General features: G+C 43.9%; 1 protein-coding gene across 16 annotated transcripts in view; it reads right to left on the reverse strand.

The window, feature by feature from the left end:
- EIF2AK1 (eukaryotic translation initiation factor 2 alpha kinase 1) overlaps window positions 1-24,707 on the reverse strand; it is a 40,672-nt gene extending 15,965 nt beyond the window's left edge. For 2 of the 16 annotated variants that reach the window (XM_078357484.1, XM_078357458.1), the window contains exons 1-11: window positions 24,421-24,626; window positions 20,375-20,489; window positions 19,422-19,580; window positions 14,478-14,611; window positions 13,394-13,431; window positions 10,945-11,044; window positions 10,015-10,095; window positions 6,992-7,091; window positions 5,970-6,027; window positions 3,843-4,170; window positions 851-962 (exon numbers count right to left, since the gene is read on the reverse strand). In XM_078357484.1, the coding sequence (XP_078213610.1) occupies window positions 851-962; window positions 3,843-4,170; window positions 5,970-6,027; window positions 6,992-7,091; window positions 10,015-10,095; window positions 10,945-11,044; window positions 13,394-13,431; window positions 14,478-14,611; window positions 19,422-19,580; window positions 20,375-20,489; window positions 24,421-24,426 (1,231 nt within the window). In that variant the 5' untranslated portion in view covers window positions 24,427-24,626. Of the gene's footprint in view, window positions 1-850; window positions 963-3,842; window positions 4,171-5,969; window positions 6,031-6,991; window positions 7,092-10,014; window positions 10,096-10,944; window positions 11,045-13,393; window positions 13,432-14,477; window positions 14,612-17,473; window positions 17,554-19,421; window positions 19,581-20,374; window positions 20,490-24,251; window positions 24,627-24,675 lie in introns of those variants that run through there. The other 14 variants (XM_078357475.1, XM_054248533.2, XM_078357487.1 and 11 more) reach the window with 11 other exon arrangements.
- Window positions 24,708-25,001: the final 294 nt, after the last annotated feature.

The raw sequence follows: 25,001 nt of genomic DNA on the forward strand, positions 1-25,001 counted from the left end.
ATAAATTCATCTCTTAATATGATAACATAAAAATATATATATATATTTGATGACATAAGTGAATTTGGAGGATGCAGAGGTTTTACAGGACTAACACAAAATTCAATAAAAAGGTCTGGAGGCCGGGCACAGTGGCTGAAGCCTGTAATCTCAGCACTTTGGGAGGCAAAGGCAGGCGGATCACCTGAGGTGAGGAGTTCGAGAGCAGCCTACCCAACATGGAGAAACCCTGTCTCTACTAAAAATACAAAAAATTAGCTGAGTGTGGTGGTGCATGCCTGTAATCCCAGCTACCCAGGAGGCTGAGGCAGGAGAATCGCTTGAATCCTGGAGGCAGAGGTTGTGGTGAGCCGAGTTCACGCCATTGCACTGCAGCCTGGGCAACAAGAGTGACACTCCGTCTCAAAAAAAAAAAGAAAGAAAAAGGAAAAAGTCTGGCCAGACACAGAGGCTCATGCCTATTATCTCAGGACTTTGGGAGGCAAGGACAGGAGGATTGCTTGAGACCAGAAGTTGGAGACCAGCCTGGGCAGGATAATGAAACCTCATCTCTACAATTTTTTTTATATCAGCCAGACATGGTGGCATGCACCTGTAGTCCAGCTACTCAGGAGACTGAGGCTGGAGGATCACTTGAGCCGGAGAGGCCAGGGTTACACTAAGCAGTGAACATACCACTGCACTCCTGCCTGAGTGACAAACAGAGTGAGGCTGTCTCAAAAAAATAAAATAAAGTGAATAAAAAATACAAATGAAAATAAAGCACTGGCGGCAATTCCTATATGAGATGGGGAGGAGGTGACTTGGTCTATTTCCCGGCCCAGCACATGCAGACCCAGATGGTACTCACAGGCAGACTCGTCCACACACTTCCGGCCCCGCTTGTTTCTCTCGGTTATCCAATCCCACAGCGAGAGCTCGCACAGCTGCATCTGGATGTGCAGCATCAGGTGGTACTGCACCTAGGAGAGGACGTAGTGCTGGATCCCATCTTTGGACAATTCACTCACATTATTCATTTAACCAACAAATTCTATTCTGGGCCAAGAGAATAAGCCTCTAGGGAAGTCATTTAACCTGTGTGAACTTCCCTTTGCAAGATGGAACTGCTGAGGACACAGGTCCACCCAAGAAGCCCAGAGTCTAATGAAAGCAACAGATAAGCAGAGCAATAATTAAAACAGGGTTGTAAGCAGGGCGAGGTGGCTCACACCTGTAATCCCAGCACTTTGGGAGGCTGAGGCACGAGGATCACAAGGTCAAGATTCAAGACCAGCCTGACTAACATGATGAAACCCCGTCTCTAATAAAAATACAAAAATTAGCCAGGTGTGGGGGCATGTGCCTGTAATCCCAGCTACTTAGGAGGCTGAGGCAGGAGAATCACTTGAACCCGGGAGCCGAAGGTTGCAGTGGGCCGAGACTGCACCACTGCACTCCAGCCTGGGTGTCAGAGCAACGCTCCATCTCAAAAAAATAAAAAAGAAGAAATAAGCGGTTGTTGCAATACCAGCAGAAGCGGGGGCCAGGCTGAAGTCAAGCAGGGCTCCCTCCAGTGGCAGAAACTCCCAACTTTGACCCTGAGGAACTGGTCCTGAAACTGGTCTGCTCACTATATAAATAGTTTTTTTTTTAATTTTTGAGACTGAGTCTCACTCTGTCACCAGCGTGGATGGAGCGCAGCGGCGAGATCTCGTGGAACACAGTGGCGAGATCTCAGCTCATTATAACCTCCAACTCCCTGGTTCAAGCAATTCTCCTGCCTCAGCCTCCCGAGTAGCTGGGATTATAGGCACATGCCACCACACCAGGTACTTTTTGTATTTTTAGTAAAGCCTGCGTTTTACCATGTTGGTCAGGATGGTCTCAATCTCCTGACCTGTGATCCGCCCACCTTGGCCTTCCAAAGTGCTGGGATTACAGGTGTGAGCCACGCCCAGCCCTACATAAACAGTTTTTAAAGCTAAGAGAAAGCATCAAAGAATGGCTGTATGATATTCTACTACTCTGTATACTTTACTACAAAGTATATATACTTTGTCTGGCTTCACATAATTAACTAATAACTTATTCAATAAAAAGTTAAGCAAGCATTAAGCTTACTGTAGCAGACTGTATATACCATCTGATTTAGGCATTTAAGAAAATTTTCTAAATAAAATGCAGAGAAATGAAACTATTCTGATTAAAAGTCCCCTAAACTGAAGTCCTCCAGATTCAAGTGAAAGTGTTCAAAGTTTTATGTTTCATAAAAAAACATAGGCTTGGTCGGGTGCAGTGGCTCATGCCTGTAATCCCAGCACTTTGGGAGGCCAAGAAGGGTGCATCACCCGAGGTTGGGAGTTCAAGACCAGCCTGGCCAACATGGTAAAACCTCGTGTCTACTAAAAATACAAAAAAATTAGCCAGGTGTAGCGGTGGGCGCCTGTAGTCCCAGCTACTTGGGAGGCTGAGGCAGGAGAATCACTTGAACCGAGGAGGCAGAGGTTGCAGTGAGCCAAGATCATGCCACTGCACTCCAGCCCAGGTGACAAGGGTGAGACTTTGTCTCCAAAAAAAAAAAAGCACAGGCTCAGAAACACATATTCCTGGACAAAAATTAATCTGCACTGTGTCTGTGTAGATGGTATACAGTTTTATAATCCTAGCAAGACAGATTACGTGTAGACCCTGTTAATTTTCATGGTTTTTTTTTTTTTTTTTTGAGACGGAGTCTCACTCTTGTTGCCCAGGCTAAAGTGCAGTAGCGTGATCTTGGCTCACTACAACTTCCACCTGCTGGGTTCAAGTAATTCTCCTGCCTAAGCCTCCTGAGTAGCTGTGTGGAGGCGCATACCACCACTCCCAGCTAAGTTTTGTATTTTTAGTAGATGGGGTTTCACCATATTGCCCAGGCTGGTCTTGAATTCCTGATGTCAGGTGACCCACCCTCCTCAACCTCCCAAAGTGCTGAGATTACAGGCGTGAGCCACTACACCTGGCCTAATGTTCATGATTTTTTGTTGCTGTTGTTGTTTTGAGACGGAGTCTCACTCTGTTGCCAGGCTGGAGCATAGTGGCACAATCTCAGCTCACTGCAACCTCCGCCTCCTGGGTTCAAGCGATTCTCCTGCCTCAGCCTCCTGAGCAGCTGGGACTACAGGTGTGTGCCACCATGCCCGGCTAATTTTTGTATTTTTTTTTTTAGTAGAAACAGGGTTTCACCATGTTGCCCAGGATAGTCTCGATCTTTTGACCTTGTGACCCCCGCCTCAGCCTCCCAAAGTTCTGGGATTACAGGCATGAGCCACCGCACCCAGCATATGTTTTTAATATTACTACTTAAAATACTAGTGAAAGCATGGTGGTGGTATGACCAGGGAAGGAGGGTTCTATGAGTCTAACCCTCAAGAAGAGCATCCTGAATACTAAACTAAAAAAAATTTAAAATAAAAAAGAATATCCGGAATACTGACCTGGTAATCCTACTGGGACTCACCTTAAGTCATGCTGCAAAATCTTTTTGCATAAATGTATCTTTATAGCACGATGCTATCATACAACAGAAAAAGAGTGTGAGTGAGGCCTCCAACTCCAGGGTACACACCCGAGATAATCTAGAGCTGCAAATGGCCAGGTGGGGGAGGCCAGAAAAGGATGAGTAAGAGTTACCTAAGTGGAGGAGGCAGAACCGAATACAAAGGCCACATGGCAAGGAGAACATGGCCAGTACAAGAGACTGGATGCAGGGCAGAAGAGCAGGAGCCAAAAGAGGGAAGGGGGAAGGCCACACACCTGCACAGTCCCCAATACAATTACTGCTGGCTAACATCAAATGAGAAGGGTCTGGAAAAGTAATCTACCTCTGTCTGACCCAAAACGTTGACATTTTCTTCGGAAGATTCCTCAGTGGATGTGAAACTCTCCTCTAGGTGGGAATTCCGCCTGAGCGGCAGCTGCTGTTCCACAATCAAACTGGTAGACAAAGCAGCCAAGCCATTTTCCTGGAGCTCCAGGGTCGACTCAAATTCACCATTGTCTCTTATGACTAAATTGTTGGTATAGTTCACCGGTTTGTTATTCTGGTTTTCAGTGTCAGATTCTCCAAAGGATTTTTCTTTTTCTGGGGTGGGCTCAGCAAAGATAATGGATGAGCTGCTACTTTCATCATTTTTAACTCCATCTTGGTCTCTGAAAAAAAAAATAGTAAAGACAAAAGTCAATGAGCCAAGGGCAGTGACTCATGCCTGTAATCCCAGCACTTTGGGAGGCCAAGGCAGGTAGATCACTTAAGGTCAGGAGTTTGAGACCAGTCTAGCCAACATGGTGAAACCCAATCTCAACTAAAAATACAAAAATCAGCCAGGCATGGTGGCACACACCTATATTCCCAGCTACTGGGAAAGTTGAGGCAGGAGAATGATTTGAACCCAGGAGGTGGAGATTGCAGTGACCCGAGATCGTGCCACTGTACTCCAGCCTAGGCAAGAGTAAGTGAAACTCCATCTCCAAAAAAAAAAAAAAAAAAAAAAAAAAAAGTCAAAGTACAGGTCTGGCACAGTGGCTCATGCCTGTAATCCCAACAACTTGATAGGCCAAGGCAGGAGGATCTCTTGAGCCCAGGAGTTCAAGACCAGCCTGGGCAACATGGCAAAACTCCATCTCTACAAAAAGTATAAAAACGAGCCAGACATGGTGGCACAAGGCTGTAGTCCCAGCTACTCAGGAGGCTGAGGTGGAAGGACTGCTTGAATATAGGAGTCGAAGGCTATAGTGAGCTGAGATCACACCACTGCATTCCAGCCTGGGCGAAAGAGAGAGACCCTATCTCAATTAAAAAAATAAAAAATAGGCCAGGTGCGGTGGTGGCTCACGCCTGTAATCCCAGAACTTTGGGAGGCCAGGTCAGGCAGATCACTAGAGTTCAGGAGTTCCAGACCAGCCTGGCCAACACGGCAAAACCCCCATCTCTACTAAAAATACAAAAAATTAGCCAGGCATGGTAGTACAGGCCTGTAATCCCAGCTACTTGGGAGGCTGAGGCAGGAGAATCACTTGAACCCAGGAGGCAGAGGTTGCAGTGAGCTGAGATCGTGCCACTGCATTCCAACCTGGGCAACAGAGCAAGACTCCATCTCAAAAAATAAAATGAAGTGATTAAAAATAAAATTAAAATTTAGAAAATTAAAAAGTCAATGTAAAAAAAGATCCAGAGTAACTCAACTGTTCCTTCAAGCGTATATTAATCTTATTGATGAACTTTTGATAAATATGGCATCAAATTTGTCTAATAGCAACATTTATTTAAAATACTGACAGGACAGGAGCTCAAGACAAGACTGGGCAACAGAGTGAGACCCCCATCACTACTAAAAATTTTTAAAATTGTCAGGCACGGTGGTACAGACTGAGATCTCAGCTATTTGGGAGGCTGAAGCGGGAGGATCCCTTGAGAAAGGTATTTGAAGCTGCAGTGAACTACAATCGTGCTACTACACTCCAGCCTGGGAGAAAATACTGACAGGAAATATCTGAGAGGAAGAAGTAACATTTTGTAATGAAAATAAATAAAGTCTAAAATATTCCTCCTGAGATCCTTGTAGCAAAAGGCAAAGACCAGCCCAATGCAGGCCGGGCACAGTGGCTCAGGCCTATAATCCCAGCACTTTGGGAGGCTGAGGCGGGCGGATCACAGGGTCAGGAGATTGAGACCATCCTGGCTAACACGGTGAAACCCCATCTCTACTAAAAATATAAAAATTAGCCGGGCATGGTGACAGGTCCCTATAGTCACAGCTACTTGAGAGGCTGAGGCAGAAGAATTCCTTGAACCCAGGAGGCGGAGGTTGCAGTAAGCCAAGATCACGCCACTATACTCCAGCCTGGGCAACAGAGCAAGACTACATCTCAAAAAAAAAAAAAAAGACAGCCCAACGCAGGTGACAAGAGGTAATATCCTAACATGTAAAGGGACACACCAGTTCACATACCTGTCCTCTTCCTGGTCGGAGAGCACTTCCAGAGATGGCAACTCAATGGCAGCTCTGTCTGCTGAACAAAAACAAACAACAAAAATCTTCAAACAGCCCAGTTTTTCAATTTGTAGTCAAAAGCAGAGTTAAAATATACAAATAGTATCAAATGAGACTATAAGTCTAAAAATGTCATGACCTTCCTGCAAAATACAAAAAGTTTATTTAAATGGCACATGTTAGGAAAGCTAAAAACAAAGCCACACAACTATACTAGGGGTTGGCAAACATTACAGAGGACTTGATAGTAAATATTTCCGGTTTTAGGGCCCTCTGGGACCCTGCTGTAACTGATCAATTCTGTTATAATATAAAAGCAGCCATGGGCCCAGTGGCTCACACCTGTAATCCCAACTCTTTGGGAGGCCAAGGCTCAAGGATCACATGAGCTCAGGTATTTGAGAATAGCCTAGACAATACAGTAAGACTCCTCATCTCCATTTTTGAAAGAAAATTAAATTTAAATTTAAAAAGCAGCCATAGACAATAAATAAATGAATGTGCCTGTGTTCTAATAAAGTTAATTTATTGACATTAAAATTTTGGGCCAGGCACAGAGGTTCATGCCTGTAGTTCCAGCACTTTGAGAGACCAAGGCAGGTGGATCACTTGAGGTCAGCAGTTTGAGACCAGCCTGGACAACATGGTGAAACCCCGTCTCTACTAAAAATATAAAAATTAGCCAGGTGTGGTGGCAGGCACCTGTAATCCCAGCTACTTGGGAGGCTGAGGCAGGAGAATCACTTAAGCCCTGGAGGCAGAGGTTGCAGTGAGCCAAGATTGTACCACTATACTCCAGCCTGGGAAACAGAGCAAGACTCTGTCTCAAAAAAATTTAAAAAAAAAATTAATTTCACATAATTTTCATAAAATCTTTTTATTTTAACTATATAAAAAATGTAAAAACCATTCTTAGCTTGTGGTAGGTACAAAAACAAGGGCAGGCCAGATTTGGTCCACATCATCAAAAAACAGCTTACCTAGTGTCTGAATCACATGAACGTGTTCTATCCATGCAGTGTGATAGCCAACAATATTAGGGTGCTGAAGACCTGCCAGCACCTTCACTTCCCGTAGGACCTAAAAAAGACATGGAATTAGATCTGCCTTTTGCTGATAACTTGTTAACTGTTTATGCAGTCAAATATTTCTTGTTCCAGAGCAAAATACAGATGGCCCCTGACTCACAATGGTGTGAAGACATCACAATTTTGACATACTTTGAATTTTGATCTTTTCCCCAGCTTGCAAAACGTAGTACATGAGATATGTGGTATCTTATTTAAAAATAGGCTTGTGCTAGATGATTCTGTCCAAATATTGAGTAATGTGAGTGTTCAGAGCACATTTAAGGTAGGAAGGGTAAGCTACAATGTTTGGTCAGCTATATATATTAAAATGCATTTCCAACTCATAATATTTTCAATTTAGGAGGGTTTATCAGGACATAATCCCAACATAAGACGAGGAATATCTGAAATTAAAAAACTCCTCTGGACTGGGCAGTGTCTCACACCTATAATCCCAGCACTTTTGGAGGCCGAAGCAGGTGGATTGCCTGAGGTCAGGAATTTGAGATCACCCAAGGCAACATGGTGAAAGCCTGCGTCTACTAAAAATCCAAAAAGTAATTGGGTGTGGTGGCATGCGCCTCTAGTGCCAGCTACTTGGGAGGCTGAGGCAGGAGAATGGCTTGAGACCCAGACGTGACGGTTGCAGCGAGCCAAGATTGGGCCACTGCACTCTAGCTTGGGCTACAGAGTGAGACTCCATCTGAAAAAAAACAAAAACAAAAACAAAAAAAACTCCTCTGTACAAGAGGTATTTTTAAACATAGTTTAAACATTTAAACTGTGTTAAAATAATGGAAAAAAAATTTTTTTTGAGACAGAGTATTGGCTCCATTGCCCAGGCTGGAGTACAGTGGTACAGTCTTGGCTCACTGCAACCTCTGCCTGCTGGGTTCAAGTGATTCTCGTGCCTCAGCCTCTCAAGTAGCTGGGATTACAAGTATGCACCACCACACCTGGCTAATTTTTGTGTTTTCAGTAGAGACAGGGTTTCACCATGTTGGCCAGGCTGGTCTTGCACTCTTGGTCTCAAGTGATCTGCCTGCCTCAGCCTCCCAAAGTGCTGGGATTACAGGTGTGAGCCACTGTGCCTGGTCAAAATAATGAAAATATTTTTGAGAAACAAATGGTGATTGTTAGAGCAACTAAATAACATATGTATATAGCACTGTATACTTTTTATAGCCCCCTTATCACCATTCTCTTTTCTGATTCCTACCCCAGTCCTGCATGGTAAGTAAAATCACTACTGTCACTACTATTTCAGGGCAGGTGACAGAAGTGGCTCAGAGGACTGGGCAACTTGTCCAGAACCATGCAGCATGTCAGGGAGAAGACGGAATTGGAATTGGGCTTATGATTTTTCATAACTAGCTAAATTATATATCAATTACTTATTTTAAAAAATCAATTTTCCAAAAAATCACCCTGAAATGTGGTCTGAAGTGCCTATAAAAAATTACATCAAATAAAAATTTAGGCCAGGCACAGAGGCTCATGCTAGTAATTCTAGCAATTTGGGAGGCCAAGACTAGAGGGTTGGTTGGGCCCAGAAATTCAAGACAAGCCTGGGCAACACAGTGAGACCCTGTCTATAAAAAATTTAAAAACTGGCTGGGCACAGTGGTTCAGGCCTATAATCCCAGCACTTTGGGAGGCCAAGGCAGGGGGATCACCTGAGGTCAAGAGTTAGACACCAGGCTGACCAACATGGAGAAACCCCGTCTTTACTAAAAATACAAAATTAGCCAGGCACAGTGGCATACGTCTGTAATCCCAGCTACTCGGGAGGCTAAGGCAGGAGAATCCTTGAACCTGGGAAGCGGAGGTTGTGGTGAGCCAAGATTGCATCATTGCACTCCAGCCTGGGTAACAAGAGTAAAACTCCATCTCAAAAAAAGAGTTTAAAAATTAGCGGGATGTGATGGCATACACCTGTAGTCCCAGCTCCTTGAGAGGCTGAGGTGGGAGGACTGCTTGAGCCCAGGAGGTCAAGGTAGCAGTGAGCCATGATCACACCAGCCTGGGCAACAGGGTAAAACTCTGTCTCAAAAAAAAAAAATGGCTTCCCAAAGTGCCTGCAATCCCAGCACTTTGGGAAGCCAAGGCTGGAAGATCACTTGAGACCATGAGTTCCAGCCTGGGTAAGAGAGCGAGACATTTAAAAATTATAATAATAGTTTAGCAGTCACAGTGGCTCATTCCTGTAATCCTACCACTTTGGGAGGCCAAGGCAGGTAGATCACCTGAGGTTAGGAGTTTGAGACCAGCCTGGCCAACTTGGCAAAACCCCATCTCTACTAAAAATATAAAAACTAGCCAGGCATGGTAGCACGTGCCTGCAGTCCCAGCTACTCGGGAGGCAAAGGTGGGAGGATTACTTGAGCCCAAGAGTTCTGGGCTGTAGTGTGCTATGCTGATCGGGTGTCCGCACTAAGTTTGGCATCAATATGGTGACCTCCTGGGAGCAGAGGACCACCAGGTAGCCTAAGGAGGAGTGAACCAGCCCAGGTCAGAAACGGAGCAGGTCAAAACTCCCATTCTGATCAGCATTGGGATCGCCTGCACCCCAGCCTGAGCAACATAGCAATACACTGACTCTTAAAAAAAAAAAATTAGCCAGGCGTGGTGGCAGGCACCTATAAGCCCAGCTACTTGGGAGACAAGAGAATTGCTTGAATCTGGGGAGTGGTGGTTGCAGTGAGCTAAGATCACGTGACTTCACTCCAGCCTGGGTGAAAGAGTGAAACTCCAACTCAACAATGATAATAATAATAACTTAGTTTTGGTACTTTACTATAACCCTATCCCTAGTAATCTGGAAATCCACACCGCCTACTTTTGTCAAATATACACACATACACGTATTGCTCTTACAAAAATTAAAACTAAATACACAATTATTCAAAATAAGTAATTTCTTAAAAGCATACCTTCATGCAATCTGTTTTAGTTGCACCCTTAATCAGGATTTTCTTAATTGCATAATACTGACCATCTAATTTATTCCTGACCTGCAAAGTAGAAGAAAAGACAAACTATGTTGTGTCATTAAATTTTAACTGAAAAAAGAAGTTATTTTAATATGAGCTTAGACAATCCAAACTAGCCAAAGAGTTAAAATATAGTTAGAGACATGTCTCCTTACTATGTTCAGGAAAGTCAGCCAGACTAAGAGCTTTTCAGATAGCGTTAGGAGTCTAGCTCCTATGAAGCTCCAGGCTGGGAATGTTAGCAAAGGGTCTATGTAAGCTCAAAACACAGTAGTACAACTTTTTTTACTAACACACTTTTAATTAAAATTAACTATAGATCAAAAATCCAAAGTTTCCAAAATCCATGTAAACAACTAACATGGTTAGGAAAAAAGTACAACCTGCCCACTTCTCTGCAAATGACAAAATGAAAAGTAAATATACATGATTTTTTTTGGAATTTTCCTTTGAGTACTTCATATAATAATAATGAAAACAGGTCGGGCACGATGGCTCATGACTGTAATCCCAGCACTTCAGGAGGCCAAGGCGGGCAGATCATGAGGTCAGGAGATCGAGACCATCCTGGTCAACATGATGAAACCCCGTCTCTACTAAAAATACAAAAATTAGCTGGGTGTAGTAACGCGAGCCTGTAATCCCAGCTACTCAGGAGGCTGAAGACGGAGAATCACTTGAACCAGGGAGTCAGACGTTGCAATTAGCTGAGATTGCGCTACTGCACTCCAGCCTGGCGACAGAGCAAGACTGTCTCAGAATGAATAAATGAATGAATGAATGAATAGATAAATAAATAAATAATGAAAACAATGTCTGAAAATACAATTATTTAGGGTAATAGGTCAAAACAAGTATGTGGAAGACAACCTTGTATACTCTTCCGTATCCACCTTTTCCTAAGATGGCAAGTTCTTCAAATTCATTTAAGTAACGTGAAGTTTGTGCTTCAAAGGCTACTTCCCTTGATCTAAAAGTTAAATACAAATAATCAGTATTAAAACATAAGAAAATCAAAATGTTCTAGGATACTTCACACTCTCTGGATTACTAACCTCACAAACCTCATTTATAACAAGTCATGCTGATTTGGAACGGATGGGATTAAATGAAATTTTTCATCCCTATGAAGAAAACACTGGCTCAGCAGATCAAAAGTGTAATAAAAACAGCAAGGGGGTTATGACACTTCTTTCAAGTGTTTACCACTCACTGGTACTCCAAGTAGAAATTATTATCAATGTCGTACAGCAGAAATCCTAAGAATCACTAACAGCCAGCAGTTGGTTAGCTAACTAAGCTCAGTAATAAATTTACTGAAATTTCTTTTTTATTTCTTTTTCTTCTAAGAAAGGGTCTTGCTATGTTGTCCAGCCTAGATAGCAGTGGCTCTTCACAGGTGTGATCCTGCTACTGAGCAGCACGAGATACTGGCCGGCTCTGTTTCCAAGCTGGCTAGTTCACTCCTCAGGCAACCCAGTGGTCCCTTGCTCCTAAGAGGTCAAAGTCAGGCCAGACGCAGTGGCTCACACCTATAATCCCAGCACTTTGGGAGGCCGAGGTCAAGAGATCGAGACCATCGTGGTCAAGAAGGTCAAATCCCATCTCTTCTAAAAATACAAAAAAATTAGCTGGGCATGGTGGTACACTCCTGTAGTCCCAGCTACTCGGGAGGCTGAGGCGGGATAATTGCTTGAACCCAGGAGGCGGAGGTTGCGGTGAGCCGAGATTGTGCCACTGCACTCCAGTCTGGGTAACAAGAGCAAAACTCCATCTCAAAAAAAAAAAAAAAAAAAGACGTCAAGGTCACCATGCTTGATGCCAAACTTACTGTAGATACCAGACCAGCATAGTGCACTACAGCCCAAGACTTCTGAGCTTAACCACTTCTCTTGCCTCAGCCTCCCAAGTAGCTGAGACTACAGGCATGCACCACCACATGCAGCCACTTGAATTTCTTAATGATACAGACCAGTTAGATTTTTTTTTAATGTAGAGTGCTTTATTTTTGTAAAGATATAATTCACATACTATCAAATTCACCTCTCTCAAGTATACAATTCAGTGGTTTTTAGTACACAGACATGTGCAACCATCACCACTATCTAATTTCAGAATATTTTCATCACCCCCAAAATAAACCTTGTATCCATTAGCTTTCACCCCTCATCATTCCCTTACCCCACTCCCTGAAATCCACTATCTGCTTTACATCTTTATGGATTCACCTACTCTGAACATTTCATATAGATGGAACCACACGATATGTGGCCTTTTGTGACTGGTTGCTTTTACTTAGGATGTTTTCAAGGTTCATCCATACTGCGGCATGAATCAGTACTTCATTCCTTTATTTTTTTTTGAGACAGAGTATCGCTCTGTTGCCCAGGTTGGAGGGCAATGGCATGATCTTGGCTCGCTGCAACCTCTGTCTCCCAGGTTCAAGTGATTCTCCGGCCTCAGCTCCTGAGTAGCTGGGACTACAGGTATGTGCCACTATGCCCAGCTAATTTTTTGTATTTTTAGTAGAAACAGGGTTTCACCATGTTAGCCAGGATGTTCTCAATTTCCTGACCTCGTGATCCACCTGCCTCAACCTCCCAAAGTGCTGGCATTACAGGCATGAGCCACTGCGCCCGGCCTCATTCCATTCAATAGCTGAATAACACTTTCTTGCAGGGATAGACCACATGTTTTCATATTCATTACCTGATGAATACTTAGGTCATACCAGCTAGATTTTAAACTAGTATTTAAACTAGCAAAAACCCAATGGTCTCCTAACAGACTGGGTATCAGGAATCTGAATTAAGAGTGTGCCCACCGGGCACAGTGGCTCACGCCTGTAATCCCAGCACTGTGGGAGGCTGAGATGGGTGGATCACAAGGGCAGGAGTTCAAGACCAGCCTGGCCAAGACTAAAAATATTAAAAAATTAGCTGGGCATGGTGATGGGCACCTGTAATCCCAGCTACTCTGCAGGCTGAGGCAGAGAATTGCTTGAACCCAGGAGGCGGAGGTTGCAGTGAGCTGAGACTGCACCACTGCACTCCAGCTTGGGCAACAGAGTGAGACTCCTGTCTCAAAAAAAAAAAAAAAAAAAAGTGTGCCCATGGAATCCACGATTAATGGAAGGGAGGCAGGATCAAAGAGGAGGGAATAAGAAGCAAAGCAAATTTTGGAGCTACTGCTTAATTGCTGAGAATAAAGCTTTTAATGTTCATAAACAACACTAACAATATGTTTTGACCTCAAAACCAGTATTTTCTTCATTTTGATCTCTTTTCAATAATCTGCATAATCAAGTTTTAACACATACCTGATTTTCTGGATATGAGAAATATCCTCACAAGGATCCTACAATTAAAAAAATGTTTTTAAAAAGCATTTTGAAAACTTGCATGGAATAAAGAATCTATCCAAATTCAACATCACATTAACAGCCCCAGTACATAAACAACATTTTTAAAACCACTAGCTTTTTCACTATTACTTAAGAGTTTACAACTGACAATATTTCAAAGCTAAGAATTTACCAGAAAGCAGACAAGGCTGACATCACCTTCAAAATCCATGCAGGAGCTGCCCACCCCTCCTGTCTGCCCCACCTCTCTTGTGTGTATGGTGGCACCTGGCCCCTGCTTCTGCCTGTGCCCCCTCAGTCCATTCTCAACACTGCAGCCAGTAGGACCCCGCTAAAATCTAAGTCAGATTGTGTCACTCCTCTGATCAAAATCCTGCACCACCTCCCATCTTACTAAGTAAAAAACAGAAATTAGGCTGAGAGCAGTGGCTCATGCCTGTAATCCCAGCACTTTGGGAGGCCGAGGTGGGCACATCACGAGGTCAGGAGTTTGAGACAAGCCTGGCCAACATGGTGAAACACCTTTTCTACTAAAAATACAAAAATTAGCTGGGCGTGGTGGCACATGCCTGTAATCCTAGCTACTTGGAAGGCTGAGGCAGGAGAATCACTTGAACCTGGGAGGCGAAGGTTACAGTGAGCCAAGATTTCACCACCGCACTATAGCCTGAGAAACAGAGAGGGAGACTCTGTCTCAAAAAACAAAACAAAACAAAACAAAAACCCACAAATTAAAATGGTCTCAAGATCCCAGTCCATCTGTCCCCTCTACCTTGCCTCTCCTCTCTATTTTTTTTTTAAGGCAAGTTCTCACTCTGACTCTGTTGCTCAGGCTGGAGTACAGTGGCACAATCATGGCTCACTGCAGCCTTGAACTCCTGGCCTCAAATGATCCCCCCACCTCAGCCTCCTAAAGGGCTGGATTATAGGCATGAGCCACTACGCCTGGCCCTCAGAACTTCATAGTGCTTGAAAATACCATTCTCATGAAATTAAAGTATATTTCTATCATACCCAAAGTATGTTTCTTAGGGCTTACCTGACGAACTCTCTCTTTAGCGGACCTCATTAAGTGAGTAATAGCTCTGTTGTGATGTAGTCTCAATGAGCTAAACTCATCACTACAAGTGAAAGAAGACAGCAGCCCCATTTTGATAAAGGTCTGGCAAAGTACTACAAAAAGAATACGAAAAACTATTATTAGAAACATCTTTAATAAAATGGCAATTTTAAAGCATACACAGAGAATAAAGTGTAATAACAGCAATATACACACAAACCTCAATAGAAAAATACTATATTTATAAACACAATAAACGAAGAGAATGTTCTATAAAATACCTTAAAGAATTTTTTTTTTTTTTGAGACAGAGTCTCAGCTCACTGTAACCTCCACCTCCCAGGTTCAAGCGATTCTCTGGCCTCAACCTCCCAAGTGGCTAGGATTACAGGCTTGTGCCACCATGTCCAGCTAATTTTTGTATCTGTAGTAGAGACAGGGTTTCACCATGTTGGCAGGCTGGTCTCAAATTCCTGACCTCAAGTGATCTGCCCACCTCCACCTCCCAAAGTCCTTTGATTACAGGCATGAGCCACCACACCCAGCCCTTAGAGAAATTTTTGTTTAATGAAGAAACTTGGGGAATGATTCTCTAAAAGAGAAGGAGCAACTAGTACACTCACTGACAGAAAAGCACAACTGTAATTACTTCTCTTATTCTGCATAGTCATTTGTTTACCAAGCCTAGTCAGTAAAGTACTAATAAGCTGTTTCTGAAAAAAGGGCAAAAAAAAAAAAGTAAAGTCTTCTAACATTCCACACATTACCCTTTGCTGATAGGCAGTAAGAGAAGAATAAGGGCAGGAGTGCAATCATATGATGACAACTTACAACAATGGGACCAATTTATCATCACGAAATATCTTTAAGCAACATTCAAAGAGCGCATGTTACATACATATATGTGTAAACCAAATACCAGGCTCCTTAGAAAAAGAAGTTTCCACAAAGGTGACTTGGCTTCTACTCATTCAGCAAATACAGATACCATAGAGGATATGCTTTTTTTTTTAAGACAGAGTCTCACTTTGTTGCCCAGGCTGGAGGGCAATGACATGATCTCAGCTCACTGCAACCTCCGCCTCCTGAGTTCAAGCAATTTTCCTGCCTCAGCCTCCTGAGTAGCTGGGATTACAGGCACCCACCACCATGCCCAGCTAATGTTTTCTTATCTTTTTTTTTGAGGCACAGTCTCATCCTATCTGCCAGGCTGAGTGCAGTGTTGCCATCTCAGCTCACTGCAACCTCCACCTCCTGGGTTCAAGTCATTCTTATGCCTCAGCCTCCCAAGTAGCTGGGATTACAGGTGCCTGCCACCACGCCTGGCTAATTTTTCTGTTTTTCAGAGATGGGGTTTCACCATGTTGGCCAGGCTGGTCTCAAACTCCTGACCTCAAGTGATCCACCCACCTCAGCCCTGCAAAGTGCTGGGATTACAGGCGTGAGCCACCGTTCCTGGCTGAGAATATTCTTTCTGCATCAAAAAGTCTACATTTATGAAAGCAAAATTTGTTGCTTAGAAAAAAAAAAAAGAAAGAAAACTCTCCAAATGGAGATTATCAACTCACTGATCACATTAAAAACATTTATTTAAATAACTTTGTTTTAAAATTCAGTCATCTAAAGAGGCTATATATGAGGAATTCAGAATTATCTTAAAATCAGTAAAAGTCACAGGATTGCTTTAATGATGAGCAAGATGACGGTATTAAAGTTACTCTAATCTGCTTCTCTATTTGATGGGACTAATACAATAATCCCTAGGCACCAATACTTCTGAACCTAAGGAACACACTTCCTGCTGTTCACCCACCTCCCACCACATATGCCACTGCTTGGAATGCAGAGCATAATATTTGCTTTATTCAAGAAACAGTAAATGTACAATGTACAGATATTTGTACCATTTTTCATGTCCCATCAAGTTTATCAAAATGATAATGTATCTTTAACTAAAACCGAATTCAGTTTTAAGACCACATAAAAGTACCTATAAATTTGAGACTGATTTAGTAAAAAAGAACCTCAGAGGGCTGAGCACAGTGACTCACATCTGTAATCCCAGTACTTTGGAGGCCGAGGCTGGTGTTATCACAAGGTCAGGAGACAGAGACCAGCCTGACCAACATGATGAAATCCCTTCTCCACTAAGGAAACAAAAATTAGCCAGATGCACGGCTGTAATCCCAGCTACTCAGGAGCCTGAGGCAGAAGAATTGCTTGAACCCAGGAGGCGGAGGCTGCAGTGAGCCGAGATCACGCCACTGCACTCTAGCCTAGGCGACAGAGCGAGATTGTCTCCAAAAAAAAAAAAGAACCTCAGAATCTCTGGCTGGAACTATTCGTTTTTTTTCTTTAGAGGCAGGGTGTGTTACTATGTCACCCAGGCTGGAGTGTAGTGGCTACTCACAGGCGTGATCACAGCACACTGCAGCCTTGAACTCCTAGGTTCAAGTAATCCTCTCACTTCAGCCTCCTGAGTAGCTGGGATTAAGGGCACATGCCACCATGCCCAACTTGTGGCCAGAACTAGCAAAGAGGCCACAATGGTCTGTCAATAAGCTAAACTATAAACATCATAACCTGTATTTCTACTCACTTTTGTGCTCAAGTTTCTCATATAAGTACCCTACAACAGGTATAAAAATAAACATTTTCAACAACACAATGTGTGGCTGGCTCTAGTTCTCTGGTCAAGAACTGGTTCAGAATGAGTTCACATGATTTTCTTTTACCTGCTCACCAGCTACCCAACAAATCTTCAAATATTCTATGAATTTGCCAGGTGCGGTAGCCCACACCTGTAATCCCAGAACTTTGGGAGGCCATGACATGTAGATCACCAGGTCGGCAGTTCAAGACAGCCTGACCAACATGGTGAAGCCCCAGCTCTACTAAAAATACAAAAATTAGCCAGGCGTGGTGACATGTGCCTATAATCCCAGCTACTCAGGAGGCTGAGGCAGGAGACTCACTTGAATCCAGGAGGCAGAGGTTGCAGTGAGCAGAGATGGCACTACTGCACTCCAGTCTGGGCAATAGAGCAAGGCTCCATCTTAAAGAAAAAAAAAATTGTATGCATAATCATATTATAGATGCAAAAGAACTATCTTTCATTTATTCAATTTTATGCAATTATGGGATCCACAGTGATCATATTCATAAGGAATTACTCAAACGAAAATACAAGCTGAATTGAAGTGGGGACATCATTCATATTTATTTCACTCCAATTTTTGTATACCGGCTGCTTTTCAGACTCATAGCATTGAACATACTTTTATTAATTTTGTATTCTGTGAGTACATAGTAGCTGTATATATTTATGGGGGTACATGAGATATTTTGATACATGCATGTGATGTGTAATAATCACATCGGGATAAATGGGATATCCATCATCTAAAGCATTTATTCTTTCTTTGTATTACAAACAATCCAGTTATACTCTTTTTTTCTTTTTCTTTTCTTTCGTTTAAGACGGAATTTCACTCTTGTTGCCGAGGCTGGAGTGCAGTGGCGTGATCTCAGCTTACCGCAACCTTCACCTCCTGGGTGCAAGCCATTCTCCTGCCTCAGCCTCCCAAGTAGCTGAGATTACAGGTGTGCGCCATCATGCCCGGCTAAATCTGTATTCTTTTAGTACAGACGGGGTTTCACCACGTTGGTCAGGTTGGTCTCAAACTCCTGACCTCAAGTGATCCACCCATCTCAGCCTCCCAAAGAGCTGGGATTACAGGTGTGAGCCACTGTGCCCGGCCGTCTTTTTGTTATTTTTAAATGTACAGTAAATTATTGTTGACTGTGGTCACCCTGCTGTGCTGTCAGATAATAGACCCAATTCATTCTAACTGTATTTTTGTACCCATTAACCATCCTCCCCTACCCCCCACCTCTACTATCTTTCCCAGCTTCTGGTGACCATCATTCTACTCTATCTCCATTAGTTTAATTGTTTTAATTTTTAGCTCCCACAATTAAGTGAGGACAGCAGCATAGCCTTTTTTTCTTTTTTACGAGCTTACTTTATTTATTTATTTATTTTTGAGACAGAGTCTCGTTCAGTCACCCAGGCTGGAGTGCAGTGGCATGATCTCAGCTCACTGCAACCTCTACCTCCCGGTTCAAGAGATTTTCCTGCCCCAGCCTCCCAAGTAGATGGGATTACGGGCACCTGCCACAATACCCGGCTAATTTCTGTATTTTAAGTAGAGATGGGATTTCACTACATTGGCCAGGCTGATCTCCAACTCCTGACCTCAGGTGATCCACCCATCTTGGCCTCCCAAAGTGCTGGGGCTACAGGTGTGAGCCACTGTGCCCGGCTGTCTTTTTATTATTTTAAATGTACGGTAAATTATTGTTGACTGTGGTCACCCTGCTGTGCTATCAAATAATAGATCTGATTCATTCTAACTGTATTTTTGTACCCATTACCATCCTCCCCAACCCCCCCACTATCTTTCCCAGCCTCTGGTGACCATCATTCTACTCTATCTCCATTAGTTTAATTGTTTTAATTTTCAGCTCCCACAAATAAGTGAGGACAGCAGCATGGTCTTTTTTTTCTTTTTTACGAGTTTACTTTATTTATTTATTTATTTTTGAGACAGAGTCTCACTCAGTCACCCAGGCTGGAGTGCAGTGGCATGATCTCAGCTCACTGCAACCTCCACCTCCCGGTTCAAGAGATTATTCTGCCCCAGCCTCCTAAGGGATTACAGGCACCTGCCACAACACCCAGCTAATTTTTGTATTTTAAGTAGAGACAGGGTTTCACCACATTGGCCAGGCTGATCTCAAACTCCTGACCTCAGGTGATCCACCCACCTCGGCCTCCCAAAGTGCTGGGATTACAGGCCTGAGTCACAGAGCCCAGCCTTCATGAGCTTTATTTAGCATGATTAATACATTCTTACTTACACTTAAACACCTGTCTTGAACGAAGCGGGTTTGGTTCATGCACATGGCTCAAGTGCTCTAGCAAAGAAACAAGCAAGAGTTGGTTGGCAACTGCAAAAGGAAAGGTTGGCTGTTGTAGAGGTTCTTTTAACACCTGGAGTTCTGCTGGAACATCAGATTCTAAAAATTAAAAAAGAAAATACATTTAAATTAATGGTAAACCTGTCTCATAATGACAAAACAGGGTTTCACCATGTTGGTCAGGCTGGTCTTAAACTCCTGACCTCAAGTGATCCACCCATCTCCGGCTCCCAAAGTGCTGGGATTACAGGTATAAGCCACTGTGCCCAGCCATCTTTTTATTTTTAAATGTACAGTAAATGATTGTTGACTATAGTCACCCTGCTGTGCCATCAAGTAATAGATCCGACTCATTCTAACTGTATTTTTGTACCCATTAATCATCCTCCCCTACCCCCGCCCCACTATCTTTCCCAGCCTCTGGTGACCATCATTCTACTCTATCAGTTAAATTGTTTTAATTTTTAGCATATACTCTAATTAATGAAACACAAACTGTTTAAATGTAAGCACACAAAAACCAAAAGAACAGTTATGCTGAGTTGGGTTAGTCAAGAAAGGCTTTCTGGAAGTGACTCTGGAGTTGAATCCTGGAAGCTGGAGGATCAGCAGAAAGATGCCATGAGACAGAGGAGAAACAGTTTTCTGATGTGTCCAACAGTAGAAATAAATAAATATGCAAGGAAGTGGGACTAGAATGGCTTCCCTCCTTTGAGAAGACCCAGGCACAAAGAAAGAAGTTAGCTGGGGCCAGGCACAGTGGCTCACGCCTGTAATTCCAGCATTTTGGGAAGCCGAGGAGGGTGGATCACCTGACGTCGGGAGTTCAAGACCAGCCTGACCAACCTGTCTCTACTAAAAATACAAAATTAGCTGGGCATGGTGGCACATGCCTGTAATCCCAGCTACTCGGGAGGCTGCGGCAGGAGAATCCCTTGAACCTGGGAGGCGGAGGTTGCATTGAGCCAAGATCACACCATTGTTAGCCTGGGCAACAAGAGCAAAACTCTGTAAAAAAGAAAGAAAAGGAAGGAAAGCAGGAAGGGAGAGAGGGAGGGAGAGAGGGAGTTGGGCAGAGTAGAGAGGGAAAGATAGGAAAAATGGAAATTTTTCTTGATGAGCATGTGCTACTATGTACTATGTACATACACAATCTCCTTCCATCCTCACAAATTAATATAAGGTAAGTGTTCATCCCCATTTTACAGATGAAAACACTGATTTCAGAAGACTGAGGAACCAGTGAAACAGGCAGATCAGACTGACACCCAAGCCCATCCTCTGCACTGTCTGACACTAGGCAGACAGACGAGTTGGCACCAAGGCTGAAGGTCCTAAATTCTCAGTTACTGTTTATTTAAGACATTATTAAACAGGTAAAAAAAACAAAAACAAAAAAAACCTGGGTGCAGTGGCTCACACTTGTAATTCTAGCACAATCATCTCAGGTCAGGAGTTCAAGACAAGCCTGGACAACATGGTGAAACCCCATCTCTACTAAAAGTACAAAAATTAGCTGGGCATGGTGGCATGCAGCTGTGACCCCAGCTACTCAGGAGGCTGAGGCAGGAGACTTCCTTGAACCCATGAGATGGAGGTTTCATTATGCAGAGATTGCACCACTGCAGCCCAGCCTGGACGACAAAGCCAAACTCCATTTAATAAACAAACAAACTGCCAAAAATGTTAAAGTTACATTTAGGTTTTGAATGTTCTGACTCTGCCATTAACCAGCAGAATGACTTATTCAAATCATACAGACCACCTATTTTTTAGCTATTCCATTTTTACATCTAATGAAAAATGATCAGGTGGAATTCTAGTGTTCTAAATTTTTAAAAAAAGAAAAAAGAAAATGGGCTGGGGTGGTGACTCATGCCTGTAATTCTAGCACTTTGAAAAGGCAAGACATGAGAATTGCTTGAGCCCAGGAGTCCAAAACCAGCCTGGGTAACATACTGAGACCGTGTCTCTACAAAGAAAAAATACAAAAAATTCGCTGGGCATGGTTGCGCCCAACTGTAGACCCAGCTACTTGGGAGGCTGAGAAGGGAAGATAGCTTGAGCCTGAGAAAACAAGGCTGTATTGAGCTCTGATCACACCACTGCACCGGGTGACAGAGCAAGATTCTGTCTCTAAAAAAATTTTTTAAACACAAACTGTGTCTGGACATTCTGGGGGAAAAGGCCATGTATCAGCACAACAGTATTATCGGTAACCCAGGAAAGGAAAAATTTTAAAAGCTTATCTAAGATCACTCCCTTCAAGAATAATCTTTAGTTTGCAGAAACCCTTATCACAATGTTACAGAAAAGGCACACTTTCATGTTTACAGTTGGGACTCTTCCTATGACATAACACTTTCCATATTATTAAGCTATCATATACCACCTTACATGTGGGGGAAAAGTTGTTTGTCCATTAAAAAATCATTGTTAAAATTTTTTTGTTTTTCTTTTTATGAGATGGACTTTCGTTCTTGGTCGCCCAGGCTGGAGTGCAATGGTGTAATCTTGGCTCACCACAACCTCCACCTCCCAGGTTCAAGCGATTCTCCTGCCTCAGCCTCATGAGTAGCAGGGATTACAGGCATGTACCACCATGCTGGGCTAATTTTGTATTTTTAGTAGAGATGGGGTTTCTCCATGTTTGTCAGGCTGGTCTCAAACTCCCAACCTCAGGTGATCTGCCCACCTCAGCCTCCCAAAGTGCTGGGATTATAGGCATGAGCCACCCACCGCACCCAGTAACTTTTTTTCTTTTAATAGCCTACTTGAATTACCACCACACTCTGCTCTTGCTCCTCTTTATGGTCAAAAATTATAGGACTGAGCACAGTGGCTCACACCTATAATCCTAGCACTTTGGGAGGCTGAGGCAGGAGGATCTGCTGAGCCCAGGAGTTTAAGATCAGACTGGGCAACAAAACAATATCCCATCTCTTTAAATAAATAAATAAATAAATTGGCCAGGCACGGTGGCTCACACCTGTAATCCCAGCACTTTGGGGGGCCAAGGCGGGTGGATCACGAAGTCAGGAGTTCAAGACCAGCCTGACCAACGTGGTGAAATCCCATCTCTACTAAAAATACAAAAAAAAAAAATAATTAGCCAGGCATGATGGCACATGCCTGTAATCCCAGCTACTACAGAGGCTGAAGCAGAACAGGTGGAACCCAGGAAGTGGAGGCTGTAGTGAGCTGAGATCATGCCACCTTACCCCAGCCTGGACAACACAGCAAGACTCTGTCTCAAAAAAAAAAAAAAATTATAGGTTGTGTTAAGGCTATAAAGTGCAATAACATTTCCACATGTTTATTCCATTTGAATCAATCAAAACCATTTCAACTTAGTTTGCACCTTTATTTTTTCTCATATGCTTTATCTTACAGGAACAATTTGCACCTTTAAATAAACCGCAACATATTTGTTTTGTTTCATGCTTCAAATCAATGTGTATTCTCATTCTATAGGAACTACCATATAGTTAAAACCTCCCTGAGTCATGCTCAATGCAGCAGCACATATACTAAAAACTGGAATAATACAGAGATTGGAGTGGCTCCCGCACAAGGATGAACCACAAATTCCTGAAGCATTCCATTAAAAAAAAAAAAAAAATCCCTGAATCAATGTATTCTTTTTTTTTTGGAGATTTAGTCTTCCTCTGTTTCCCAGACTGGAGTGTAGTGATGTGATCTCGGCTCACTGCAACCTCCGTCTCCTGGGTTCAAGTGGTTCTCCTGCCTCAGCCTTGCAAGTAGCTGGGATTACAGGCGCCCGCCACCACACCCAGCTAATTTTTGTATTTTTAGTAGAGACGGGGTTTCATCACATTGACCAGGCTGGTATTGAACTCCTGATCTCAGGTGATCCACCCGCCTTAGCCTCCCAAAATCCTGGGATTACAGGCATGAACCACCCCATCAGCCAATGTATTCATTCTTGATAGCACGATTTTTAATATTGCCAAAACACCTGGCAGCAACTAAGGACTCTATTTCACTTTCATCAAAATTGTGGACACTTTTACCTAGTTAGAGTCAATGTTTTAAGCATCTCCTACTCTAGACTAAGTAACTTAGCTACCCTACTTCTAGTAACCAAATGCCTCAAGAAAACTTGGGCGCTGGGAGTGGTGGCTCACATCTGTAATCCCAGCACTTTGGGAGGCCAAGGCGGGAGAATAAATTGAGACCAGGCCTTCCAGACCAGCCTGGGGAACACAGCAAGACCTCATCTCTACAAAAAAAAAAATCAAAACATTAGCCCGGCATGGTGGTGTGCACCTGTGGTCCCAGTACTCGGGACGCTGAAGTTGGAGGATTACTTGAGCCCAGGAGTTGGAGGCTGCAGTGAGCTATGACTGTGCCACTGCGCTCCAGCCTGGGTGACAGAGCACGATGTCTCAAAAAAAAAACAAAACAAAAAACCTTGGGCCTTTTTATTCTTTAAACCAAAGAAGCTGACTTATTTCCATGCTGCCTCACTATGAGAAATCTTTAGTTCTCCCATCAATGAAGCAAAAGACAAAAGCTACAAATTACAACTCTCAACCCAAACTATTCAGCGCAGTTTGCGAAGTCTCACTGCATTAATGAAGGGAGATCGTTCTCAATGAATGACAAAAACACAAGGTTTGGGGGCGGGACGGTGGCCTCAGGGATGACCCCAGCCATCCGAAGGCCTGAGTCCCCAGAGAGAAAACCAAGGAACAGAAGTGTAATCAAAGGAGCTAGAAGCGGACGTTCTTTTCAATAAATATTTACCTTACCCCGATGGCCTGCCCGCCATCCCAACCCCGGTTGGCTCGCGGGTTCAAGCCCGGAGGTAGCCAAATTTGCCCGGGTCTTGAGGCAAACCTCGGGGCCCCCTGGACCGCCCAGACGCAGGTGGACGGAGACAGCAGAGCGGCGACGCCGCATTCCGGTCCCTCACCGTCATATTTGGGGTCCGGGCCCTCGGCGGGAAAGTCAATAGCCGGCGGCGCAGCCACAGCCCCTGCCCCGTCGCCCTCCTCTTCGCGCTCGCGGGTCCCGGAGCTGCCCCCCTGCATCGCCGGCGGCGCGAGGGCCGCAGCCCACCCCGCTGGCCCGCCCAGCACTGCTCTACACTCCGCTCCCGCAGCTAGCGGGGTCCGACCCGGAAGTAACCCTTCGCCAAGCGGAAAACCAGCCCGGGCCAAGCGCTCACCTCAATAGGAGGCGGGGCCTGGAGCAGACTCCGCCCCTTTCCTTTTCAGACTGGACTTGCTGGGCGTGTCCGGCGCGGACGCGCTCCCAGCGCATGCGCCCTGGTGGGCTCGTCGTCAGTTGGCGGGGTTTCAGCGACGCCCAAGTGAACCCCGGCGTCTCTCTCAGCTGCCCAAGAAGGCTCTTGGCGCTCACGTATCACGCCAAGACTCTGGTGTCAGTAAGAATTAGGTGTCTGCAGAGACTAATCGAAATATATTTACCTTTTGCGGGTACAGTAATGACTTTGGTCATTTGTTTTCCGGGAAAAAAAAGCATTTTCAAGAC

This window comes from Callithrix jacchus, chromosome 2, assembly GCF_049354715.1.
Source record: "Callithrix jacchus isolate 240 chromosome 2, calJac240_pri, whole genome shotgun sequence".
Taxonomy (NCBI): domain Eukaryota; kingdom Metazoa; phylum Chordata; class Mammalia; order Primates; family Cebidae; genus Callithrix; species Callithrix jacchus.